General features: G+C 41.9%; 1 protein-coding gene across 1 annotated transcript in view; it reads left to right on the top strand.

Annotated features, from left to right (window-relative positions):
- Nucleotides 1–16450: 16450 nt before the first annotated feature.
- The window catches only part of Clvs1 (clavesin 1), a 103515-nt gene continuing 98213 nt past the window's right edge, over nucleotides 16451–21752 (top strand). Inside the window, exon 1 of the mRNA XM_050164125.1 lies at nucleotides 16451–16905. Within this exon, the coding sequence (XP_050020082.1) occupies nucleotides 16451–16905 (455 nt within the window). The remainder of the gene's footprint in view (nucleotides 16906–21752) is intronic.

Here is a 21752-nt window from a genome sequence, read left to right as displayed (position 1 = left end):
CTAAGAAAGAAGCCATTGTTATGGGAAGCCACTGCCATTGAAGAGACACCTTTGCTTTCAGCATCTCCTAGCAATCCTGATGATACAAACTCCACAACTTCAAAACTGGCCTACACCTTACATAATAGAAACATCACTAGGAATTTCTTATGTGGAATATATTGAAGTATATGTTACAGAGCTATAAATGGAATGAGATATGATCTAGCCAACTGGAGTGTTCTTATTGTCACAATTTGAACCTTAGTCCTCATAAGTTTTTTTTTTTCAGCCCTTAAACATTCAAGTTAGACAGGTGTCCAGAAACATGCCATTCTAATCTTATCCTATTACCTCTTTTATAAAGACCAGAATTCCTCTGGGCATTAATCCATTCTTATACTCCCAACTTCAGGGCATCCCTCAGGTAGATAAACCTTCACTTGTTGATAACCAAACCATTCTTAGATCATAGTATACTCATCATTGACAAGGTCCTTGAAGACAGGGGGGATATAAGCAACTCAAAGGGAGGGGCACACCAGGCAGCATAAACAATGCACTCATGAATAGGCTGCACTTTCATCCTGGTCACTAGCTACTGATGTACATGAGATAGTCCTCACAAGCAAACACTAAGGCAGCTGCAGTGTGAGGAGTAAGATGGGTGTGAGCAGAGTGTAAAATATCAGCACTCTGTCAATCGGAGCTGTCTTGGCCAGTGTCCTATTGCTGTGAAGAGACACTATGACCATGGAAACTTTTATAAAAGGAAAGCATATAATTGGGGCTTGTTACAGCTTCAGAGGTGGGGAGCATGGTAGCACCAAGGAAGACATGGTAGCTGAGGGTTCTACACCCGTTTCTTCAAGCAGCGCCAGGTAAAGAGCCCCTGGGCCTCATTTGAGCTTCTGAAACCTCAAATTGTACCCTCAGTGACACACTTCCTCAAACAAGGCCACATCTACTCCAAAATAAGCAACATCTCCTAACCCCTCCCAAGTAGTTCTGTTCCCTGATGACTAGGCATCCAAACATATGAGCCTATGGGGGCCCTTCTCATTCAAACCACCACAGAGGCTAACCAAGAAAAATCCACCACAGAAGATTAATTTTGGTGTTGCCATTATTAGGAAAAATTGTGAACAAAGACACCCTGGGCCTTAGAAAATAGAAGAAAAGCCCAACATAGGAAATCCACATGTAAGAATTTTAAATTGAATTATGTAAGAATTTAAAATAGAATAGACCCTATCACATTTAATAATATAATCTATTCCATTCCAGTGGTTTTCATTCTGTGGGTTGTAACTGCCTTGGGGGCTGAATATCAGGTATCTTGCATATCAGATACTTATATTATGATTCATAACAGTAGCAAAATGAAGTAGCAATAAAATAATTTTATGATTGAGGTCACCAAAACATGGGGAACTGTATTAAAGGGTCACAGCATTAGGAAGGTTGAGAATCACTGGACTAGAGAGATGGGATTATAAACAACATAGAACTAACAGGTAGAGTGTGAAGGGAAAGGGGACAGTTTAATTGGCACTTTGGATAAAGTGAATGTTCACATACATCAGGCAAATCTAATTGAATAATCAGTAAAACTGACTTGGTCAAGCTGAGCTAGGTGACACATGCCTATAATTCTGGGAGGCAGAGGAGAAAAACCAGGAATTCAAGGCCATCCTTTTGCAGGCCGGTAAGTTCAAGGATAGCCTTGGCTACATGCAGTTTTGTCTCCCAAACCGATAAAGCCAAAACAAAAGGCCTTTTTACATTATTTTCAGCGAAGCAAAATTTTAAGCTTGGGTATTTAAACTTTAGGATATGGGACTGTACTCCTCTAGGTGGTGGCTTTTGTGGTCACCATCCATTTCTTGATGACCTGTGGTATCGTGATTTTCCCAATGAGCAGAGTACCATCAACATTCATATGGTTAGCATATATGTTCACATAAATATTATTTTTCCTACATTATAAATATAATTTTTCTATCTCACCACTTAGAAAGTGTATATAAAACCTATCTCTATTATCCGTGGTGTCATTCAAATGTCTTGGTCAATAGTGAAGGTTATCCAAAAGGTAACACTGGTCAAACAGAGGCATTGAAGTACTGGTAAACTTCAAGAAAAACAATTTTAAAATTACACACTTCTGAAATACCCACATCGTGACTTATATTTATGTTCATCTGGATAGAATCAAAGAAGTATGGGGGTGTTGCCAGTTAATACTGTGCCTTGGAAGAAGGAAATTACAGCACTTTTTTAAAATATCAAAACAGGGTCTTTATTTATTTATAGCCTAGATTGGCATTCAACTTGCATCCTCCTACTTTAGATTCCCAAGGCATAGCATTATAATCCTGTGTCACCACATTCAGCCCACGACACTGTTAAAAGGGCATAAATCAAGAAAAAAATAGACTATTAGTCAGAATGGCCATTATCAAGAGCACACACACAAAAAATAATACTAGCAAGGATTGGGAGAAAAAAATCTTTGTGTACTGTTGTTGGGAATAGAAATTAGTCCAACGTCCAAGGAAATAAACATGGATATTTCTCAAAAACCTTAGCATAAAACTGCCGTGTGATCTAGCTGTACCATTACCAGAGGTGCAGCTAAAGGGATCCAAGTCAGCGTACCAAGAAATGTCTGCACAAATGTGTTTACTGCAATGTTATTCACAATAGCCAATTGCATAACTGCTCTAGATACCCATCAAGAGATTAATGGATAAAGAAAATTATAGTTTTTGAAAACAAAGATAATGAATCCGTGTAATTTGCCCCCAAATGGGTGCAACTGGAAATCACCATGCTGAGCAAAATAAGGAAGATGCAGACAATACAAATATTACATGTTTTATCATGTGTAGAATCTATAAAAGGCAAAAAAATGACACAAGACAAAAGGGCTACTGCAGTACATGAAGTAGATCAGGGGTGGAGAAAGGCAGGGTAAGAGAAAAAAATCAAAGTATGTATGTGTTTGAATGAAAATAGCACAAGTGGGAATTCTTTGGGGGAAGCGTTTTCTTAGACTAGTTCTTATTTACTGTCTTTGCATGAGTCTATGATGAGCTGAGCTGTGCTTTTGAAGACTCTCCTCCAACTAAGCTTAAGCAATGAAATCTCAGCATCCCCCATAGACCATTTTGATAGGATAAGTCTTTGATCAGATCAATTTCCACATAAAATCATTGCTTCATCAAATACTTTAAGTACACCTATATGTGTTGTGTGTTATGGCATTCACCCAGTTACTCTTCCACTCGGGGCACATGGATTGAACAACTGTGAAGTTCCAGGCAGCAAGCATCAGTGAACAGAGCTGCCCTCTGACACATGAGTTACACATAACACATATAAGAGAGGGGGAGGGAGAAGGAGAGGGAGAAGGAGGGGGAGAAGGAGAGGGAGACTTAAAGGGAGAAGGAGGGGGGAGAAGGGAAAGAAGAGGGAGGAAGGGGAGGAAGGAGGGAGAGGAAGGGGGAGAAGGAAAGGGAGAAGGAGGGGGAAAGGAGGGGGAGAAGGAGAGGGAGAAGGTGAGGGAGGAGGGAGAGGGAGGAGGGAGAGGGATAGGAAGGGGGAAGGGAGAAGGAGGGAGCAAATACCATGTGAGAGCTATAATTATTATATAAATTATTATAGTTTTGGTGAACTATACATTAGGAATCCAGGAAAAAGACTCAAGCTTTCAGTTTTTAAGTAAACGTGGTAGATTTAGGCAAACACATGGAAGAAAATTGAGTCACCTTAGCAAAAAGCACACTTACGTATTATGTCTTCTTACCACCCCATGATCCTGCCAGCCTTGAGAGGTGGAGGCTGAATGTTACCTTTAATGTCTGGTCTCCTTCTTTTCTATTTTGCAAGCATTTCTTTTTGTCTTTACTCTTCAGAAGTGTAGCTTTGATGTGGAAAATCCTTACATCCTGTATAAAATTAAGTTTATTGTTTCTGATAGCTTCTATGATCAGAAATGAAATTTACATGCATAAATCTTTATCTACACAGAGTGCTGAATAGAATCACAAGATTGGGTGTCATACACATTTTAGGACTCTGGAAAAGCATCCTGAGCGGATCTGTGGGAAGGGTACATTTTCTCAGTAGTGTCTTAGTGGCATCAGTGCTCTTTTCTTCTCCTTCTTTCTTCTTTTGGTATTTCTTTGGTGCTATATATCAAATTATGCATTCCTTTTTAGTGGTGAAGTTGATTTCTAATATATGTTTGTTAGTTCTTTGGCATTTTTCTCTTTATTATGAAATATTTGTGCATGAGATACATATTTGTTGTGATTTCTTTCCAAGTAATAATTTATATTTTTGACATTAAGAAATATTTTATGCATTCAAACTTGTTGAACTTTTTCTTGTGATTTCTTTTCATTATTCTGTTTAGAAAATGTTACATATCCTGAGATCATTAAAATATGTACCTTTTAGTTATTTTGTAAGTGTTTTAATTTTCACTGGTGGATTTAACTTATGTGTACTTATTTTGACAAGATGGGGCCTTAATTTGAGCTTTTTCCAACAGCTCATTTTCTAAACGTCATTTGCTAATAAAATAATTATTTTTTCCATGGGCATATGATGCCCTACCATCTGTCAGGTTTACATACACAGGACTGGTCTATTTTGGAACTTGAAATACACTGTCTAAAAGACTCTGCTTTAAATGTGGGGAGTGATAGTTTCCTTTACTTTCTGTCCCAGGTGTGAACAAATTACAATTCTTAGTACTGTATTGCCGGAATGGGCGAGAACAACCTGCGGAGGCATTTAGGACCCAGGGGAAAGCCAGGCTTGGTGTGGAAGGACAGAGTCTCTGGCGCACACTCCTCCCCAAATCACAGCCCCGTGCAGCCCCGGCTCTCATTCACAGCTTTCTAGAGAAATCTGAGCTCCAACTGCCAGTATAGGGGATCTCACCCACCCAGTTCAGCCGCGAGGACACCTGCAGAAACACATTCTCAAAGCAAGCCTGGGCGGCGGTGTGAAGGTATTTGTTGCCTTTTTCTTCCTTCTGTGTTCTCAGCGCCTCCCCGCCCGTCCCCGCTCTAGCGATGCCATGGCTGCGGCGTTTCAGCACTTCGGCGCGTGGACAGCTCCCATCTGCAATCCCACTGCACTCCATCCCTTCTACACCCCACTCTCCACCGCCTCCGCGGTCCATCCTCCTGCCACGCTGCCCAGCCTGCGCTCCCCAGCCATCAGCACCCTATCTCCACCATCGCCGTCATCCTCTCCACCATCACCGGCGCGGTAACTACAGTCCACACAACTGTGTCTTGTCACTTAGACAAAGCCTGAGGTCCGCAAGGGAGAAAGGACAAGAGCTCAAGTCCACAGGCATAGAGGGGAAAGTTCAGGGGGAAAGACCCCTAAAAACAAAGAGAGACGCCTGCTTGAGAGAAAGGGAAAGTGGAGGCGCAGGAAGAGACCCCAGAAAGGGGACAGATGGGGACTTGCCAGACACCAGCAGTTAGCCAGCTGCCTTTCAGCAGATTAGAGACTGTGTAGTTCAGGAAATTAACATGGCCTGAGGCATAGTGTGATTCCAGGAAGAAATGTTAGCTCAGCCCCAATATTCTGCTTTTCCAATGAAGAGTCACCAGGATGCAGGGTGGGGGTGATGGGTGATTCACAGTACCCACATGGCTGGTTTTCTTCCTAAGCATTTACTGTAGAAACTCTGGAATATTTTTTTAATGTTCTATAAAATGTAAACGCCAAAGGTTAAATCTGGGGCCAATATGAAAATTAAGATGATGTAGCGAATTAGTGTAACAAATAAGCCGTTCACCAGGAAATTCTATTTGCTAAAACGACTCTTCCTGTATACTTATTTCAATTTCCCCATCTTAAACCTCTCCTGGAAAGAAAACAGATATATATCCCTTGCCTGAATGACCAAAGTGGTAATGATATTCTGAGCAGATGGCCTGGCTTTGTTCATTACTAGTCCAGGACTGGCTCAGATTGGGTAGGCAAGATTTTCGTGTGCTTTTTCAGTAATCAGGCAATAACACCATTTTCCTCGACTAGTAAAGGGTAATAGAGTGCAGAAACTGAAAAGTCATTTTATGTAACTGTGGTTTGCCTGAGTCTGTTTTACAGGGTTATCGGCTCCTATCAGAGCTGATGAGGAGTGGGAACATCTTTCAAATAGCTCATTAATTTGAACCTGATGGTCCAGTCCTAGGTCATGGTAGCTTTTTGATTTAACCAGGATCATTTGCTTTATAAGAGCTAACCAGCAACAGCAAACAAGTGCTTGCCCCTTTCATAAATGTATTCAAAGGGATGCTTTTGATTTGATTGTACTGGATTGCAAAGTATTGTAGTTTCTTTTGTTGCTGTTGTTGTTTTTTGCAAGTTGTTTCTCAAAAATCAGCATTTTAGTTCAAATGTGCTGTATCCAAGCAGAAATGTTGTCAGGTCCCTGTTTCACAAGAATGTTTAAAGCAGGGCACAGAAAGCCACTTGACACTACCCTTGTGCATTGAATCTGCCTCTTAGAAAAGGGACAGCGAAACAAGTTCTGTCCGTGCGTATTTTCGAGGCACCACCCAAAGTAAAGAGACTCACAAACAGACCTGTTCTGGGAGAAGCTTTGTGCAAAAATTCATGCTCCATCATCTTCATGAATGAGTAATGGTAGCATCAGGCCAAGGTTGCTTACTGTTACTAATTTTATGAACTTAAAAGCACAGTACTAGGGGGCTCCAAAGTTTAAGCTCAAACCAAGAAAAGCAGTGAAAATACTTGGCAAATTGTGTTGCCTTTAGTCACCCACTTCTGTTCTTAGACTGATAATGTGCACAACAAATGAGTGTTCTCAAGTCTCTGGGAAAGATTGTTTAAAGCTCCTTTATCTATGGGCAAAGAATGGTTGAGACTGGGTGGCTGAAAACATGTACATGTTGCCAGTTTGAGCTGCTTCACCAGAAACACAGGCCCAGAATGCGAAGCCTCTAGAACTGCTGTCTTCCTGTGCTTAATGCAGCTCCCTGAGGCTGGTGAGATCGGAAAGCAGTGAGGCTTCAGGGAGACTTACAGGCACCTGTCTCTAAAGCAATGCTTTTTTTCCCTATCTGAAATATTGTGCTGAGCTTATTAATTTTTATAAAGTGTTCCTGTTGTGTCTTCCACACTTATTTTTTAAGTTAGTGTTGTTTTTCTTTCATATCACTAATGACAAAACTTTCCCATTTAAAAATGGATTTAAGGTTAAACAGAAACAGTTTTTTTTTTTCCTTCTGCACAGTGTCCTTTTTGTAGACACAATTATAGAGGGGAAGGGCACAGCATTTTAGAATCTGAATACACAGCTTAAAGGCTCATTTCCTAGAAGATGAAATCTTGAACTGTTAGAACTGGTTATATCTGTTTGCATCTTTGGGGTGGACAAGAGAAACAGCCTATTATCTCTGAGAAACCGGCCTCTAATTTCAAAAACTCCCTTGCTGCAGAGCCAGCCTTCCTAATTGGACTCTGGCTGGCTTTGATCTTCTCTGCTGTGTTGGCCCACAGTGTGAATTAGCACAAGTCTGCAACCCTTATTGGCCCCAGGTGTTTTATCTCTAGCGAATCCAAGTTGTACTTAGCTTAAAGAAAGTTATATCCTGTTTAGCTAAACCAACTGGCCAGACAATGCCTGCCTGTGAAGAACTTGCTGTGCTCAGACATTTCCCTACATGTGTTGGGATGATGCACTCTGTGTCCTGGGAACTCACAGGTGAATCTTTGATTCTTAGATATCATGGAGATGTATGGCTATCCCTTTCCCATTTCTGTTCCTTAAAATAGAATCACCTGGATTCTGATTCTATTATTACTCAGATGTATTACGTAAACTTCCAGACCTCTATGTGTGCCACATGTATAGGTTACTTGGTGCTCTGTATTTTACAGTTTTAGGAGGGGCAGGGACAAAGTTGTAGGCCAAGGGATGATTGAAGGGCTCAAGTTACAGACTACATAAGCAAACTTGTTAAAACTGAGTCACTTAATATATCTTTCTCTTTTTTCTTTCATCTCTTTCTTTCCCTCTTTCCCTCTCTCCTTTTTCTCTTTCTCTCTCTCCTTCTCTCTTTCCCAAACCCTCTTTCTTCTTTCCCCATTTTACTTCTTTTATCTCTCTCATCTCCTTCCTTTCTCCCCCTTTCCTTCTTTTTAGATGTTATTATATACTATGCAAGCATATGTGGGTGTAACTCATAGGGTGATGTAATAAGTTGCCATGGGTACAATTGTCCAGTGGGTATGCATGCCATAGTGACACGCTCATCCTTCTATTAACAATGCGGTGCTTCTGAAAAACCAATATTTCAAGATTCGCTTTGGGGTAGGTCATTCACCTCAGCACTGTGGGGTCATTGCTTCTCAAGTCTGATTTGATTGCTCAGTCAGTGGGTCATCAGTTCATTTCAGTAGTCTGCTCCCAATAACCTGCACAGTTCTGAGGCTGCTACTAATATATGGGTGAAATTTTGATTGATACGTAATAGTTATCAGATTTGTGGGACACAGTGTAAACTTCCAATGAATGCATACAACGTGCAATGGTCAAATCAGATTCGTGCTCAGGTCTTCATGTTGAGAACCTTGCTACTCTTTTGCTGACATTAGGATACATAGTCGTTGTAAACTACAGTTGGCCCATTGTGCTCTGAACACTGGAGTTTGTTGCTTTGATCTAACAGTATTCTGGTACTTGTCTCACATCTCCTTGCTGTCCATTCCTCTTCCCCTTTCCAGCCTCAATTACTGTTCTCTTCTATCAAATCAGTGTTTTTGTCCCTTAGATGTGAGGGAGAACACGGTATTTGTTTTTCCGTGAATGACTTATTTCACTTAACACGGCGCATGGACCTCCCTTGAAGAAGGAGGGACAACAGTTACCTGGTTACCCTCTTATTTAAATATCATACCTTCACGTGTAATTAGTAAGGAAGTTTAACTGAAACAAAACCAAACCATTCCAACTTCTGAGGCAGTGAGAGCTCAAAAAGCACACGTTCAGTTGAGAAAAAGTTGTGCGGGCTCTTCTTTCCTCCTGCCTTACCCCAAAGCAGCCTTCTCCATTGCACTCTTGCCTAAGAGTTTTCTTCATCCTGATTCTTGCTGCAGCCATTGTTATCTTAATCACACCCATGAGAAGCGTCCCATTACACAGATGTCCTGGAAAAAAAGAAGTGACAAGGGGGATTTAAAGATCATTTGGGGAGCCCTATCTATCTTATGCCTCCAGATTATTTTTCTCGAATAATGGAGTCTGTTTTGGGGAAGATATCTTCTTCCTTTGAGGATAAAATAGTGAATAATTTCTCCCTCTCTCTTCTTCTCCCAATGACATGCCTACCAAATGCAACTGATCTGTTTTGGACATTGGAGTGCCAACTGCTCGTGACTTCTTATGGCAGTAGAGAGATGTCCTATGAAGACATTTCAGGCTCGTTTTCCACATCTCTATAGCCTTCTCCCCCAAGCACTGTTTTTCCATAAGATACCCTGATTAAGAAGAAAGTGTTACTCTAGTGAAAAACTTCCATCCTAACCCAGCGAAGAGGCAGAAGGCTACTCTGCTGCTTTCCAGCTTGCCTAGCTCCCTTTTTCATCATAACACAGCAAGGCAAAAACAAAAAATGGCTGGATTTTGTTCTAGGACTCAGGACTCAACTCTCTGCCAAATAGCCCCAATGTACCCGAGACTTGTTCTATCTTTCTTTCAATCTGGCAGCTATTTTGGGTAAGAAGATCTCATTGTCTCCACATTGATGGAACTTATAGCAATTTACTTATAACCTTTCTCAAGAGCAGGCACAAATGGAAGCACATGACAGTGTATTTGGTTGCTATTTTAAAAGGATCCAAGGGAGTCTACACAATGAATATTAATGGGGCAGGAGTGAGCCCTGGGTTAGGACTGAGCTAAAGGTGATGGGATGTTGATGGTGAGCCAGGCCTAACTTCTGATCACACCACACTTCCTGATGATTAAAGGTCTTCCGTCTGTCCTTCCAGACATGAATCTCCGCCCCGGTACAGAGAACTCCAATCTGCAAGTTGCCTAATGTTCTATAAAAGTCAGTGTACTCTAGTTCCCATCCCTCCATCCTCCCAACCCCCCCATTCCCCCAGTGCTGGAGGAGGGTTGGAGGCAGGATGGGGGAGGAGAGTAACAAAAGAGACTTGGTGGGAGGGCATTTTTGAATTAGGAAGAAACTTGCTGCCAGGAAAACTCCCAGGAACCCACAAGGATGACCTCAACTAAGACTCCTAGTAGTAATGGAGAGGGTGCCTGAACCGGCCTTCTACTGTAAGGAGATTAGTGCCTTCCCTAACTGCCATGAGAGGTACTCTATCTAGGAACTGATGGAAGCTGAGGAAGAGATTCACAGACAAGCACTGCTCTGGGCTCTGAGAACCTTGCAGAAGAAAGGGAGGAGGGAGATTGTCCTGATGGGGTAACCCAGAGACAGGGTACCTGAGCTCAAGAGTGGATGCTGCACCAGTTAGGGAGCCTGCATGGGATGAGCTAGGCCCTCTGCATGTGTGTGGCAATTGTGTAGCTTGGTCTCTTAGTAAGGCTTCTAACAGTGAGAGCCGGACCTCTCCCTGCAGCTTAGCTGGCTTTTGGTGACCTGTTTTTCAGGCTGGTTTACCTCGCCCAGCAGCTCCTCCATAACTTAGGGGGAAGAGCTTGGTCCTGCCTCAACCTGAGGTGATGTACTTAGAGCAAGCTCGTGGGGAGGCCTGCCCGTTTCTGAATAGAGATGGAGGAGGAGTGGATGGGAGGGGAGTAGATGGGAAAGGGGAAGGACAGAAAGGGAGGAGGGAAGAGAAACTGGTTGGTATATAAAATAAATTATTTTAAATTATTTAAATTTAGAAACAGAAAGTCAGTGCACATAACAAGAGGCTATTACTAGCAGGGCTCCAGTCTTTACAAAGCAAGATGTCCTGTAAGTCACAACAGCCTGCTGAAAACCCAGCAACTGCAAAGACTCTTTTAAAGAACGACACATTCTGAATGTGTAACTATCACAAGCCCTGAGACTGAAATGTGTTCTCCACTAGCAGAAAGGGAACCCGCTAGCATTCAGGAAACAGAGAAAGAAACACTGTCCAGTTGTGAACAATAGTCTAGACGCGGTAGCAGCATCTGCTTTCATTTCATTTGGTATAAAAATCTCCTTTGAGCTGGCTTTGGTGGTACTTGTCTGTAATGCCAACATTCAAGGGGCTGAGACAGGAAGATTGTGAACCAGAGGCTAGTCTAAGCTACACAAAAAGACCCCTTTGAAAAAAAAGCAATAAATAACTAAAAGACAAAGCAAACAAATTAAAATTCTCGTTAGCATTTTTAGGTGAATATATATATATATGCAGTTTAAATATTTAGAATGAAGTTTTAGAGAACATAGGTTTAAAATTTGTAAAAATTTTCATTTATGCTAGTGAATAATGTACTAGATTAGACTTTTTTAGGTAGGGTTTATCATGAAGATTTATTTTTCACCCTTTTGTAAAAAAGAGAGCTCACAAAATAAACATGAGTTTTCCATTTTATGTTTATATTATTATTTATGTGAAATTCACACAGAAGTTACACTGATCTGTAGTCTTATTTACTAGTGATTTATGTTCATATATTTCAAACAATATTAAGTTCTTGTAGGGTTTTGTTGTTGTTGTGACAGGATCTAATTTTGTATACCACGCTGGCCTCAAATTCATAATCCTCCTGCCTTATCCTCCAGAATCTTGTGATTACAAGTTTAGTCACTCTGCCTAGTGAGGGTTTATAGACTTTATCTTTCTGGTCGTGACAACAGTTATTCCCTCCCCTCTCCAAGTTTGCTGCCTGACGTGAGTTCCTGAGTGAGTGAGCTAGGATGCTGCTAACAAGAGTGCCTTGCTCAAGATGGCTCCTCTTCAGAGATAAAAAGTAGCCGTGAACAAAACATAGAGAGGCAATTTGAGGTATGAATGTTTGTTCTTTTTGCCATATTTTAGTCTAAGCTCTCAATCTCCCCTTTCACCTAATAACTAATAAACTAACTGTAAAGACTGACCAGAAATTAGATAATACAATGTTAAAGCCCTTGGCACATGAACAAGCCCTCACAGACATTTGTTTCTTTCCCAATGCCCCGCCGAGCTCATTATTTGACTTTAAGCCAGCCTGGCAGCTAGCATGCATCTCAGTTTCTTTTATGCATCTGGAGACAACATAATTATGATATTAACAAGAATATTACAGCTAATGGAAGAGCTCTTTTCATTTCCCAAGCACCCTCGCTTGTCTTATTCCACATGATTTTACCTTCTCATTTCCCAGGAAATTATCTTTCTTCTACACATTGAAGGATCATTGTAACAAAGCAAAAGATAATGGATGAAAGATGCTTTGAAATGGATCATATATTTTTAGGGAGGACATCGCTACAATTGTTCTGATCTCCCCTCCCCCATACTGAATATGAGTGTCTGAAGACGATGATAAATAGATTAGAATAATAGGTGATAAAAGAGCTGATTACACTTGAAAAACTCTGCCTCCTTAAAGGACTTCTTCGTTACTCTCCACAAAGATTTAAAAAATGGTATACGTTTATAAATACACTTCCTTAAGACTGAATTATTTATGGGTAAATAGGTACATAGATCTCTTCTTTGTCTTATTTGAGTTAAATGAATACTGGGAACCTAGGGATGTCAAGAACTTAAGCAACAAGCAGTAGAGACTCAAAGTTGTAGTTTATTAGAAAAATGCATGGGTTATAAATGCAGGCATTCTCCAACCTGGCCTCCCAAGAGATGCTTCTGCTTCAGAAGACAAAGCCGTGAGTGACCCCCCAGCACTGGGCAGAGCAGCTTTCTGTACCCTCCTAAAGCTCCCTTTGGTTGGTGAGCAGACTTCTCTGCTGATGCCGTGATTGTCGTTCTGTGAGGCACGGCAAAGAGGGTGGGTCTTTCGGAGACACGGGCAGGGTCTTTGAATTGTTGGCAAAGAAAAACACTACAAAGAAGAGCAAATGATGCACCAGCTGGAAAGCACAGGCAACTACGTCTTAAACAGCCCCAGTCATCACCCAATGAAAACAAAGGAGGATGAAGGTAGTGAGCACCTATCTGTAGGGTGTAGCTCTAGACTGTCTAAGAAAACCTGGCAACCCAGAGGCAGATCCTGACTCATAGGAGGGTTAGTATGGGAGAGGAGTGAGGGAAGGAGGCTGAGGGTCTGGAGTTTTGACAGGAATGTCATACAGATGTAAAGTTGCAATACTGAGACCCCTGCTACACAGAAGAGGCAAATCAGCAGGCAAATGAAGACCATAGTACAGAGTGATTATTTGGACTGCCATCTAGTGCCTGTCTCTTGGCGAGTAATTTAATTTTTTTGCATCTCAATTTCCACTCATTCCATACAGTTGTTCTAAAGAGTATTGTAGTCTATGAAGAGAATCTGTGAGTGTCTAGGACATAATAAACAGATCTATGGTGAATAACGAATCGTAGCTATTATCATTTTCATGAATACCATCAGGATGGGAAACCACTCTCACTCATGAGGAGGACATCATGGCCAGTGTAACCTATTCATAATCCAGCAAAGTCGAGTGGCAACTAAAGCTTGTGGGCTGATTGAAAATGCTACATTGTGATAAATATTCTCCATACAGCTTTTCTTGTACCTTAACTAGCATTGATTGGTGTTATTTAAATAGCAAGCTGTTTGGGCTCTGGTAGGAAGGATTTATGTTTAATGAAATATATATTTCATCTTAAGCATGCAATCCAATGACCCTGACTGGATTATTCTCACCAGAAGCTTCTATTGCATGTTGAACACAGAATAAAGATGAAGATTGGAGCGAATTTATTAATATTATGGTTTGGAGGCATAGCTATGTATGGAGGCAGGGCATGAAAAATGCGACTTCAATTCTCCCCTTGAACCCATAGTCATTTATCTGGAAAACATGGTTGAGCTCCCCGAACTGTGAGGTAAGTAACTTGCTCCAAAGCAGCTTTAAATCTTCTTCAGGGAGCAAGCTGTGGCTATGCTTTGTGATCTTAGCATTGTGTTCCTTGGCTTGGAACTGTGAACATTACCCAGATTGCTTCAGTGAGACCAGGATCTGAAATACAATGTGCCTAGGGAAGATTCTCTGGGGGCAGGGGAATTCTTTGTAGATAAGGGAGGACATTAAAAGTTAGTTACAAGGCTTTATTTAAGGAAAATTATCCTGCCCCAGACATGGGGGATGCACTGACTTGTCAAAACAGTATTTTGACTGCTGTTTTTGTTGATGCTTTGTGTGTTGATGCTGCTGCCTCATGTGCCATGTCCTAGGCATTGAGAAAATGTCAGTGGTCACAGTGAAATTCTTTGCCCGCAGAGCTGAGCCTCTTTATGCTGCATACTGAGGATTCACAGATAAACATCAGACACCTCCATTTTTAGGAGATTGGAAATAGAAGGGGGAAGTGACGCTGTTGATATAACACGGCGTGGTTAAGTGTGTGTGGATCACTTGATTTCTGACTTCTGAGGCCGGGGAGGGTTTCCTGGGGAAAGTGACTTTCAGATTGAGTTCTGAAGAATGACGAGAAGCTAGGAGCTAAAAATGAATGTTGATCATCACGTGATAGGAGTGCGTCTTCAATGTAATACCAAGAATAATGGGAATATAGAGAATTGATAGATCGGCAGGAGAGACTGCGGCAGAAAACCTGTTTCCATTCTAAACACGAGTAGGGATGGTCTCAATTATATCGGCAATCATGGTGTTGGAAAGATGGGCAGATTTGAGAGCTATTTAAAAAGTGTGTTAGGGATGGTGAAGGAGAGGGTAGAAGGGTTGATTCTCAGATTTCCAGTATGTGAGTCTGCCTGGAAGATGATGTCACTCACTAAGAGATGGAGCTGGAGGATCAAATTCAGGATGGAGAACTATTAGTTCAGTTGTGAACATAACGTGTTTGTAGCACCTGTAGGGCATCTACAGAGAGATGCTCCATGGCCAACTGAGTGAGGAGCCTGGAGATCCAGGGAATGCTAGGGACTGAGGCTATTTGAATGCAGGCAGACAGATTATGGGGCAGGATCCTGAAAATTCTAGCATTGGCTTGTGCAGAGAGAGAGGAATGAGCAGTGATGGGCAAAGAGCTGGGGGAAGGGCAGGGGAGGCCAGGGCATGACCAGGGCATATGGACAGAGAATGGAATGAGGGAAGAGAAGATGCTCTAAGGAAGAAACTGCCGGTGCCAGATACTGATAGATGTCACCTAGACTGGAAACTGAAAATTGTCTTTTGGATGCAGTAACATTGAATGCCATTCAGTACTAGGTGACTATCTGCCTGGACTGCTTGGTACTCTTCCAGTTTGGGTTTATTCATCGTTATTAGTGTCTGTCTTAGCTAGAGTTACTATTGCTATGATGAAACACCAAGGCCAAAAGCAACTTGGGGAGGAAAGGGTTTATTTAGTTCACTTATCCTGACTCACAGTCCATTGAGGGAAACCAAGGCAGAAACTCAAAGAAACTTGGAGGCAGAAGCTGATGCAGAGGCCATGGAAGGGTGCTGCTTACTGGTGTGCTCCTTATGGTTTTTTCAAACCAGTTTCTTATAGAATCCAGGACCACCAGCCTGTTGAAGGTCAGCCTTCCAGCCCTGGGTGTGTCTGCCACAACCCACCCCACTGCGACAGTACTCTTACCATTAATTAGGTACCTTGAGGTCAGGTTAGAGTGACTTTTAGCATTATCTTAGTACTGTAAGTTGTGAATGGCTGCTTTTAAAAGACATGAGGGGCAGATTTCTGTCTGAGACACTTCTGTTTAAGAAACGAGGCTAATGGGAAACAATCAATTGTACAGTAGCCATGTCTGTCCTACCGAGGCCTGTGAACAGTCCCATAAAGCGTGTTTTAGCAACAACCACCACAACAAAACCTTTCATTAATAAAATAATACTCTATTGATACTTTGACCAAAGGGAATTATCTTAAGGGGTCACTCACTGTAACTAAATTTTTTGTGAATGTATTTCAAATATTTGCATATCAAATATTTAAGTTGTTGCTAATAAGGGCAGATGCCCTAACTACAGCATCATACACAGTTAAGTTAGAGGATATGTACTCATCAGTACTGAAGATTTGTATATGTGCTGTTTTCTAGCTAGGGTCCCATTCATTTGCCCCTAATTCTCTGCATCATCTCTCTCTTGTTTCTCTTGTGTGCATCTGTTTTTCAGTAAGCCATGACCTCGGTTTTCATTCTGGTTTGGATGACCACCACCACATAGGGTCTGAATGTCCGGCTGTTTCCCAAGGACTGGAAGAAGCCTCTCTGCTTGTCTGTTTTGGGAGCAGTCTTGTAGGAGAACCATTGAATGGGCCACGGAGTCAGCGCGCTTTCCCGTGAATGGGACCAGTTTCTGTTCTTCCCAAACCTCAGAGCTTAAGCACTTGGGAAGGAGATTTGGCCAAGATGACGCACTTGCAGGCTGGGCTCAGTCCAGACACGATAGAGAAAGCCCGCCTGGAACTGAATGAGAACCCGGACGTTTTACATCAGGACATTCAACAAGTCAGAGACATGATCATCACCAGGCCGGACATTGGGTTTTTACGTACAGATGATGCCTTCATCCTGCGTTTTCTCCGAGCCAGGAAGTTTCACCAAGCCGATGCCTTCAGACTCCTGGCCCAGTACTTTCAGTACCGCCAGCTAAACCTGGACATGTTCAAAAACTTCAAGGCGGATGATCCCGGCATTAAGAGGGCATTGATTGATGGGTTCCCCGGAGTGCTGGAAAACCGTGACCACTACGGCAGGAAGATTCTCCTGCTGTTTGCTGCCAATTGGGATCAGAGTAGGTAAATGTAGATAGTGTCTTTACTTGGCTTTGTTTTGACATAGTGCATCCTCACTGCATGCTGGGGTTGTGTGGTTTAGGTCAAGATTCATTCCACGGTTTAGGACCCAGGTGTAACGCCATCCAAAGGCAAGTTCACGGGAGAATCATAGCCTCTGAGTTGTACTGGGCTTTAGAAGGGAGTGTTCCATTCATCAAAATGGGATTTATTTTTATTGGTTTGGCTGATATTCTAGAAGGTTCACGTATTCTCTTTGGTGTCATCACCTTTAGTATCAACAGCACAAAAAAATGGATTCACTAGATTGGTTTCCACACATAAAATAATTCTGTGGATTCTCTTTGTGACTTTAATATCCTCTTCTGGATGCCAGATTGTCCCTACAAATGGACTTCCTTTTTAGAGTCACAGCTCTACACGCTGGAGGATGGGTATACCATCCTCTTCTGTAAGGATGCTCATTCCTCTCCCTAGTCTCTCATACCAAAATATGGAGTCATCTTTGGATCTAGTTCTACTATCTGCTGCCCAAATTCTACCCACACCCATTTTTTCTTAAAAAAAAAAAATACATTCCTAGTATCTTCATTTCACTGCCTTCATTGGTATTGTTTAAGTTTGTATGATGTTCAGTAGATAATCTTTTGTGGTGATTTCTACATTTTCTACTAGGTACTCATATGGTCTCGTTTAACCCACCCAAGACCTTGACATGATAAAGGTGATTGCCATTTACCATACTTCCCATTTTATGCCACACAAACTTGAGAAGTTAAGGGCCTGTCTTCAGTGTCACACAGCAAGTGAAACCAGAAGGAAGTTGAGTCCTGGTCCTGTGACTTGAGAGCCAGTTGACTCAGCCCAGTTAAATAATGTCACTGTGAGTTTATGAGACCTGGGTGACGGCACCTTCCCCAAGTCTATCTCTTAGGGGAGTAGCACAATAGACAGTCAATGTCGAATAGGGAAATAGTGAAGGAGGAGCCAATCTCCAACGCGTCAGCTGTGGGTGGAGCCTTCACAAGAACATCATGGATGCAAATTTTGTGTCCATGGGAAAGCACAGGCTTAATTGAAAAACGTAATGAAAACCTTTCCAATGCTATTTAAAGGATTTTCTAGTCCATCTTTCTGTTGCCTTATGTCACTGCTTTTTCTTTCTTTCTTTTTTTTTTGTTTTGTTTTGTTTTTCGAGACAGGGTTTCTCTGTGGCTTTGAAGCCTGTCCTGGAACTAGCTCTGTAGACCAGGCTGGTCTCGAACTCACAGAGATCCGCCTGCCTCTGCCTCCCGAGTGCTGGGATTAAAGGCGTGCTCCACCACTGCCCGGCTTGTCACTGCTTTTTCTAAGAATAGCAGTAGTGCAGGAGGTCGTTCCGATTGTTGACTATTTCCTGGGTGACAAATCGAGGCAGGACCGCCTGACTCTGCAAAAGTATACACGTGTTTCAACACAATTACCCTAGACTTCAGTCAGTTCTGCGCCTGGAACACTAATAGTGATGCGGGATTGACATCGTCTTTGTCTAGTTCTGCAGTTAATGGCGAGCCTTGCTTTACACTGCTCCGCTGATGAGAAAAACGGCAGGATTTTTACATGCATTCATCTGCATATTCAATCACTGAACACATAGAGGGTGACTCTGAGGCACTTAAGACAATGGAGACAGCATGTGGTCTTCATCAGTGAAGACCCATGTGCAGTTCATGGTTCGTAGATGGTACAGCATATACACAGCTAGCCCCTATACTGAATAAGTCCTCCCAAGGCACATGAGCCATAGACACAGCATCTAAACCGAAGGGAACAGCCCTACTCCCAAGAATAGCACATTCACATTTTGGATTTGGGAACTGGAAGGATTTGATGATTCTGGAGAATAACAGGCTGACATGGTTGTGCTGAATTGTCGGTTTTCTGGGGTTCCGTCTTCTAGGACAGACTCTGTGCTGTGTACCACTGAGCAGAGATGGTCACAGAGAGAAATGATCCACAATAAAATGCTTTATTTCGCTTAAGATTTGGTCTGAATATATCCCCAAATATGTTGTGAAGAAATAAGAGGTAACAAATCTCCGAGGAAATAATGAAAATGTTTATGATTATTATAACCTTGAACAAGCTACTTCCTTCTCTGTTCCTTGCTTTCCTCATGTGTAAAATAAGCTTCTAGCTCTAATGCCTCACGAATGAGATGCCCATTCAGCCTCATCCGATGGTCCAGAAGGGATGCTCAAAATCACTTTATAGGCTCCCCATTCACTCAACTTTTAAAAAACAATCTCTCTCTTCTCCTCTTTATCATAGTCCCATGCCCTAATTTTCTAACTATATAATTTTACCCAAACCATTTTACTCTTCACAGAATGACACTGGTGAGTCTATTTGACATTAAATTAGATGCAAACAAACCAGTTTGAATGTGGATGTGCCCATGTCAGTTAGTGGTTATGTGACCTTAGACAAGGAGTCCCTCTGAGACTGGTTGCTCTCCTGGAAGGCATGGAAAGAATGATGTCTTTATGTGGAGGGGACAGAGCAATGTCACACTGGAGTTCATTGTTTGGCATACAATAAGCATTTAATAGACACTGGCTACGGGCATTATTACTAATATGTTAAAAATATGACTTTAAAAGTAATGGCGGACAGATGGCAAATAAATTAGAACTGGATTCAGGAGGACAATATTTCAACACCGGACTGGGATTATGCATTCAGCCATCACCTGTCTAAAGCACCTGCTTGCTCTCCCCAGATCTTAGCCACACAGATCCTGCCCAGATGAGGTCCAGTAGGCCAGAGAAATTCTCACAGCTTTGCAAAGTGATTGCTTCTCTCCGGGGGCTTAGATGATCAGGTAGTGTCTTGAAGGTCTCATGTGAAAAGTTTACTGAGATTAAGGTGATTATTAATATTTATTAAAATGATGTAAATATCATCCATCTTGATCGGATACATGTATAAAAGTGACAGGCTGGGAGCAGGTCACAGCAAAGGCGTGACAGCAACTGAGCTAGCAGAATTCAAGCTTGTCTTGCCCAGTGGTAGAGGCTCCAACAGCAGAAATCTGGCTTGTGATTTGTGAGGCTGCCAGGCTGGGCTGAATGGGGCAAATATGTAAATACTATGTACTTATTCACAGCATAAACACAGCCAGCCTTCTAGAGCTAGCAGAATTGTTATTCTAGTGTACCAACTTGAAGGGCAGTGGGGACACAAGGAGACACCCTTACTCCGTGATTCCTTTGATCTACTGGGTAAGAATTCACACTTTGACCCTTTAAGGTCTCTAAAGAAAACCTGTTTCTTCCTTTATTTTCCCCCTGAGCTGCAAACTTGGATCTGAGCCTTTGCTGCCAGGACCCTGGTGCTGCAGAGAAAAAGACTAGCAGAGGGGCACATGTGTATTTATCCGTGGGTTTCACTCAGTCAAGAACAAAAGTTAAACTTGGGTCCCACCATTTTACTTCTTAGAGTCTCCATTTCTCAAGTGGAAACTTGGTAAAAACATCAGGCTCCCTAGGCTGCTGCAAAGACAAACCCTCTTGTGGGAGTGCCCAGGACACAGAAGAGATTTAAATGACAAATCCTGAAGCCAGGTTGCCACCTTAAATCCCAGTTGCCTCCTGACCAGTCAACCCCCCCACCACGCCCCCTTTGGAGCGCGTAGTTGAAATCCTAACACCCAGTCTCTCACTTGGAAAGCAGGGGCAGTGACCACACGTTTGACAGGTGGATGTCTGGAAGTAGTTGTAAGAATAAGTAAGCCCACACAGGTAAATCCCTGGGATACCAGACCAAAACATACTTTCTAAACACAGAAATCTTTGATAAAATTATCAACTTTTTCCACTTGGAAAACTGTGAAAATTGTAACCATGTCAGAATGTAATGTTCATTATTTTCTCCAAAGTCTGTTTGGGCTGGAAGGCTCTGAGAAGTAGTTTAAAGGGCTCATCTTATTTTTGATAACATACTTAGGTTATAAGAAGACAATTAGGGACTCCAGTTGATACACATTAGTCTATAGCACACTATAACAGCATCCATCACTCTGTATGCAGACAAGCTGTTCCTGCCCCAAGTTTTAGAATGGTGGAAACATGATAGAAGATTGTAACTGGAGGTTTTTCTCCCACCCACCTTAATATTAATTACAAACTTTGACCTATTAGTTCAGGCTTATTATTAACTAGCTCTTATAACTTAAATTAACCCATTTCAATTAGTCTATATTTTACTACAAGGCTCGTAGATTGTTACCTCACACCTTGCTTCTCTAGCGGCTTCTGGTATCTCCCTGACTCTGCCTTCTCTCTGTTTAGATTTCCCACCTGGCTCTATTCTGCCTGGCTATTAGCTAAATTGGCTTCTTTATTAACCAATGGTAATAAAACTTATTCATAGCATACAGAAGGGCATCCCACATAAGAAGATCTGCTACAAGTAAGAACATGCAGAGATGTACGTACTATTCCTTTGTTAGTATTATTGTCTCCCACAGCTGAAGGTGCAGAAAACAGCCAGTAAGTTGAAAACTAGCTTAAAACACGATTTCTTCATGGTAGATGAGGTGCTAGAAGGAATGGTTAAATTGGAATAATTCACTAAATTGTAAAGAGGCTGGTGAATAGCTTGATTAATTCCTCCAAACGTGGAGATAACAAGAAGGACAAACATGCTGCTTTACCCTGCAACATGGGACAAAGGCCTGGGCTGAGGACTAGCAAGCCCCAGGTATTACTTAGGACTTAGAGGTGGGGCAAAGCTAAGGAAGTAGAGCAAACCTTTAAAGAGGTACCAAAGTCCTCAGTAATTTACTTAAATCAATCATACTCCAATGG

Source organism: Alexandromys fortis, unplaced genomic scaffold (assembly GCF_014885135.2).
Source record: "Alexandromys fortis isolate MF-2015 unplaced genomic scaffold, M_Fortis_MF-2015_v1.1 scaffold_18, whole genome shotgun sequence".
NCBI classification, from domain to species: domain Eukaryota; kingdom Metazoa; phylum Chordata; class Mammalia; order Rodentia; family Cricetidae; genus Alexandromys; species Alexandromys fortis.
The sequence above is the reverse complement of the archived record's forward strand: the minus strand, read 5'-3'. Positions and strand labels throughout refer to the sequence as shown.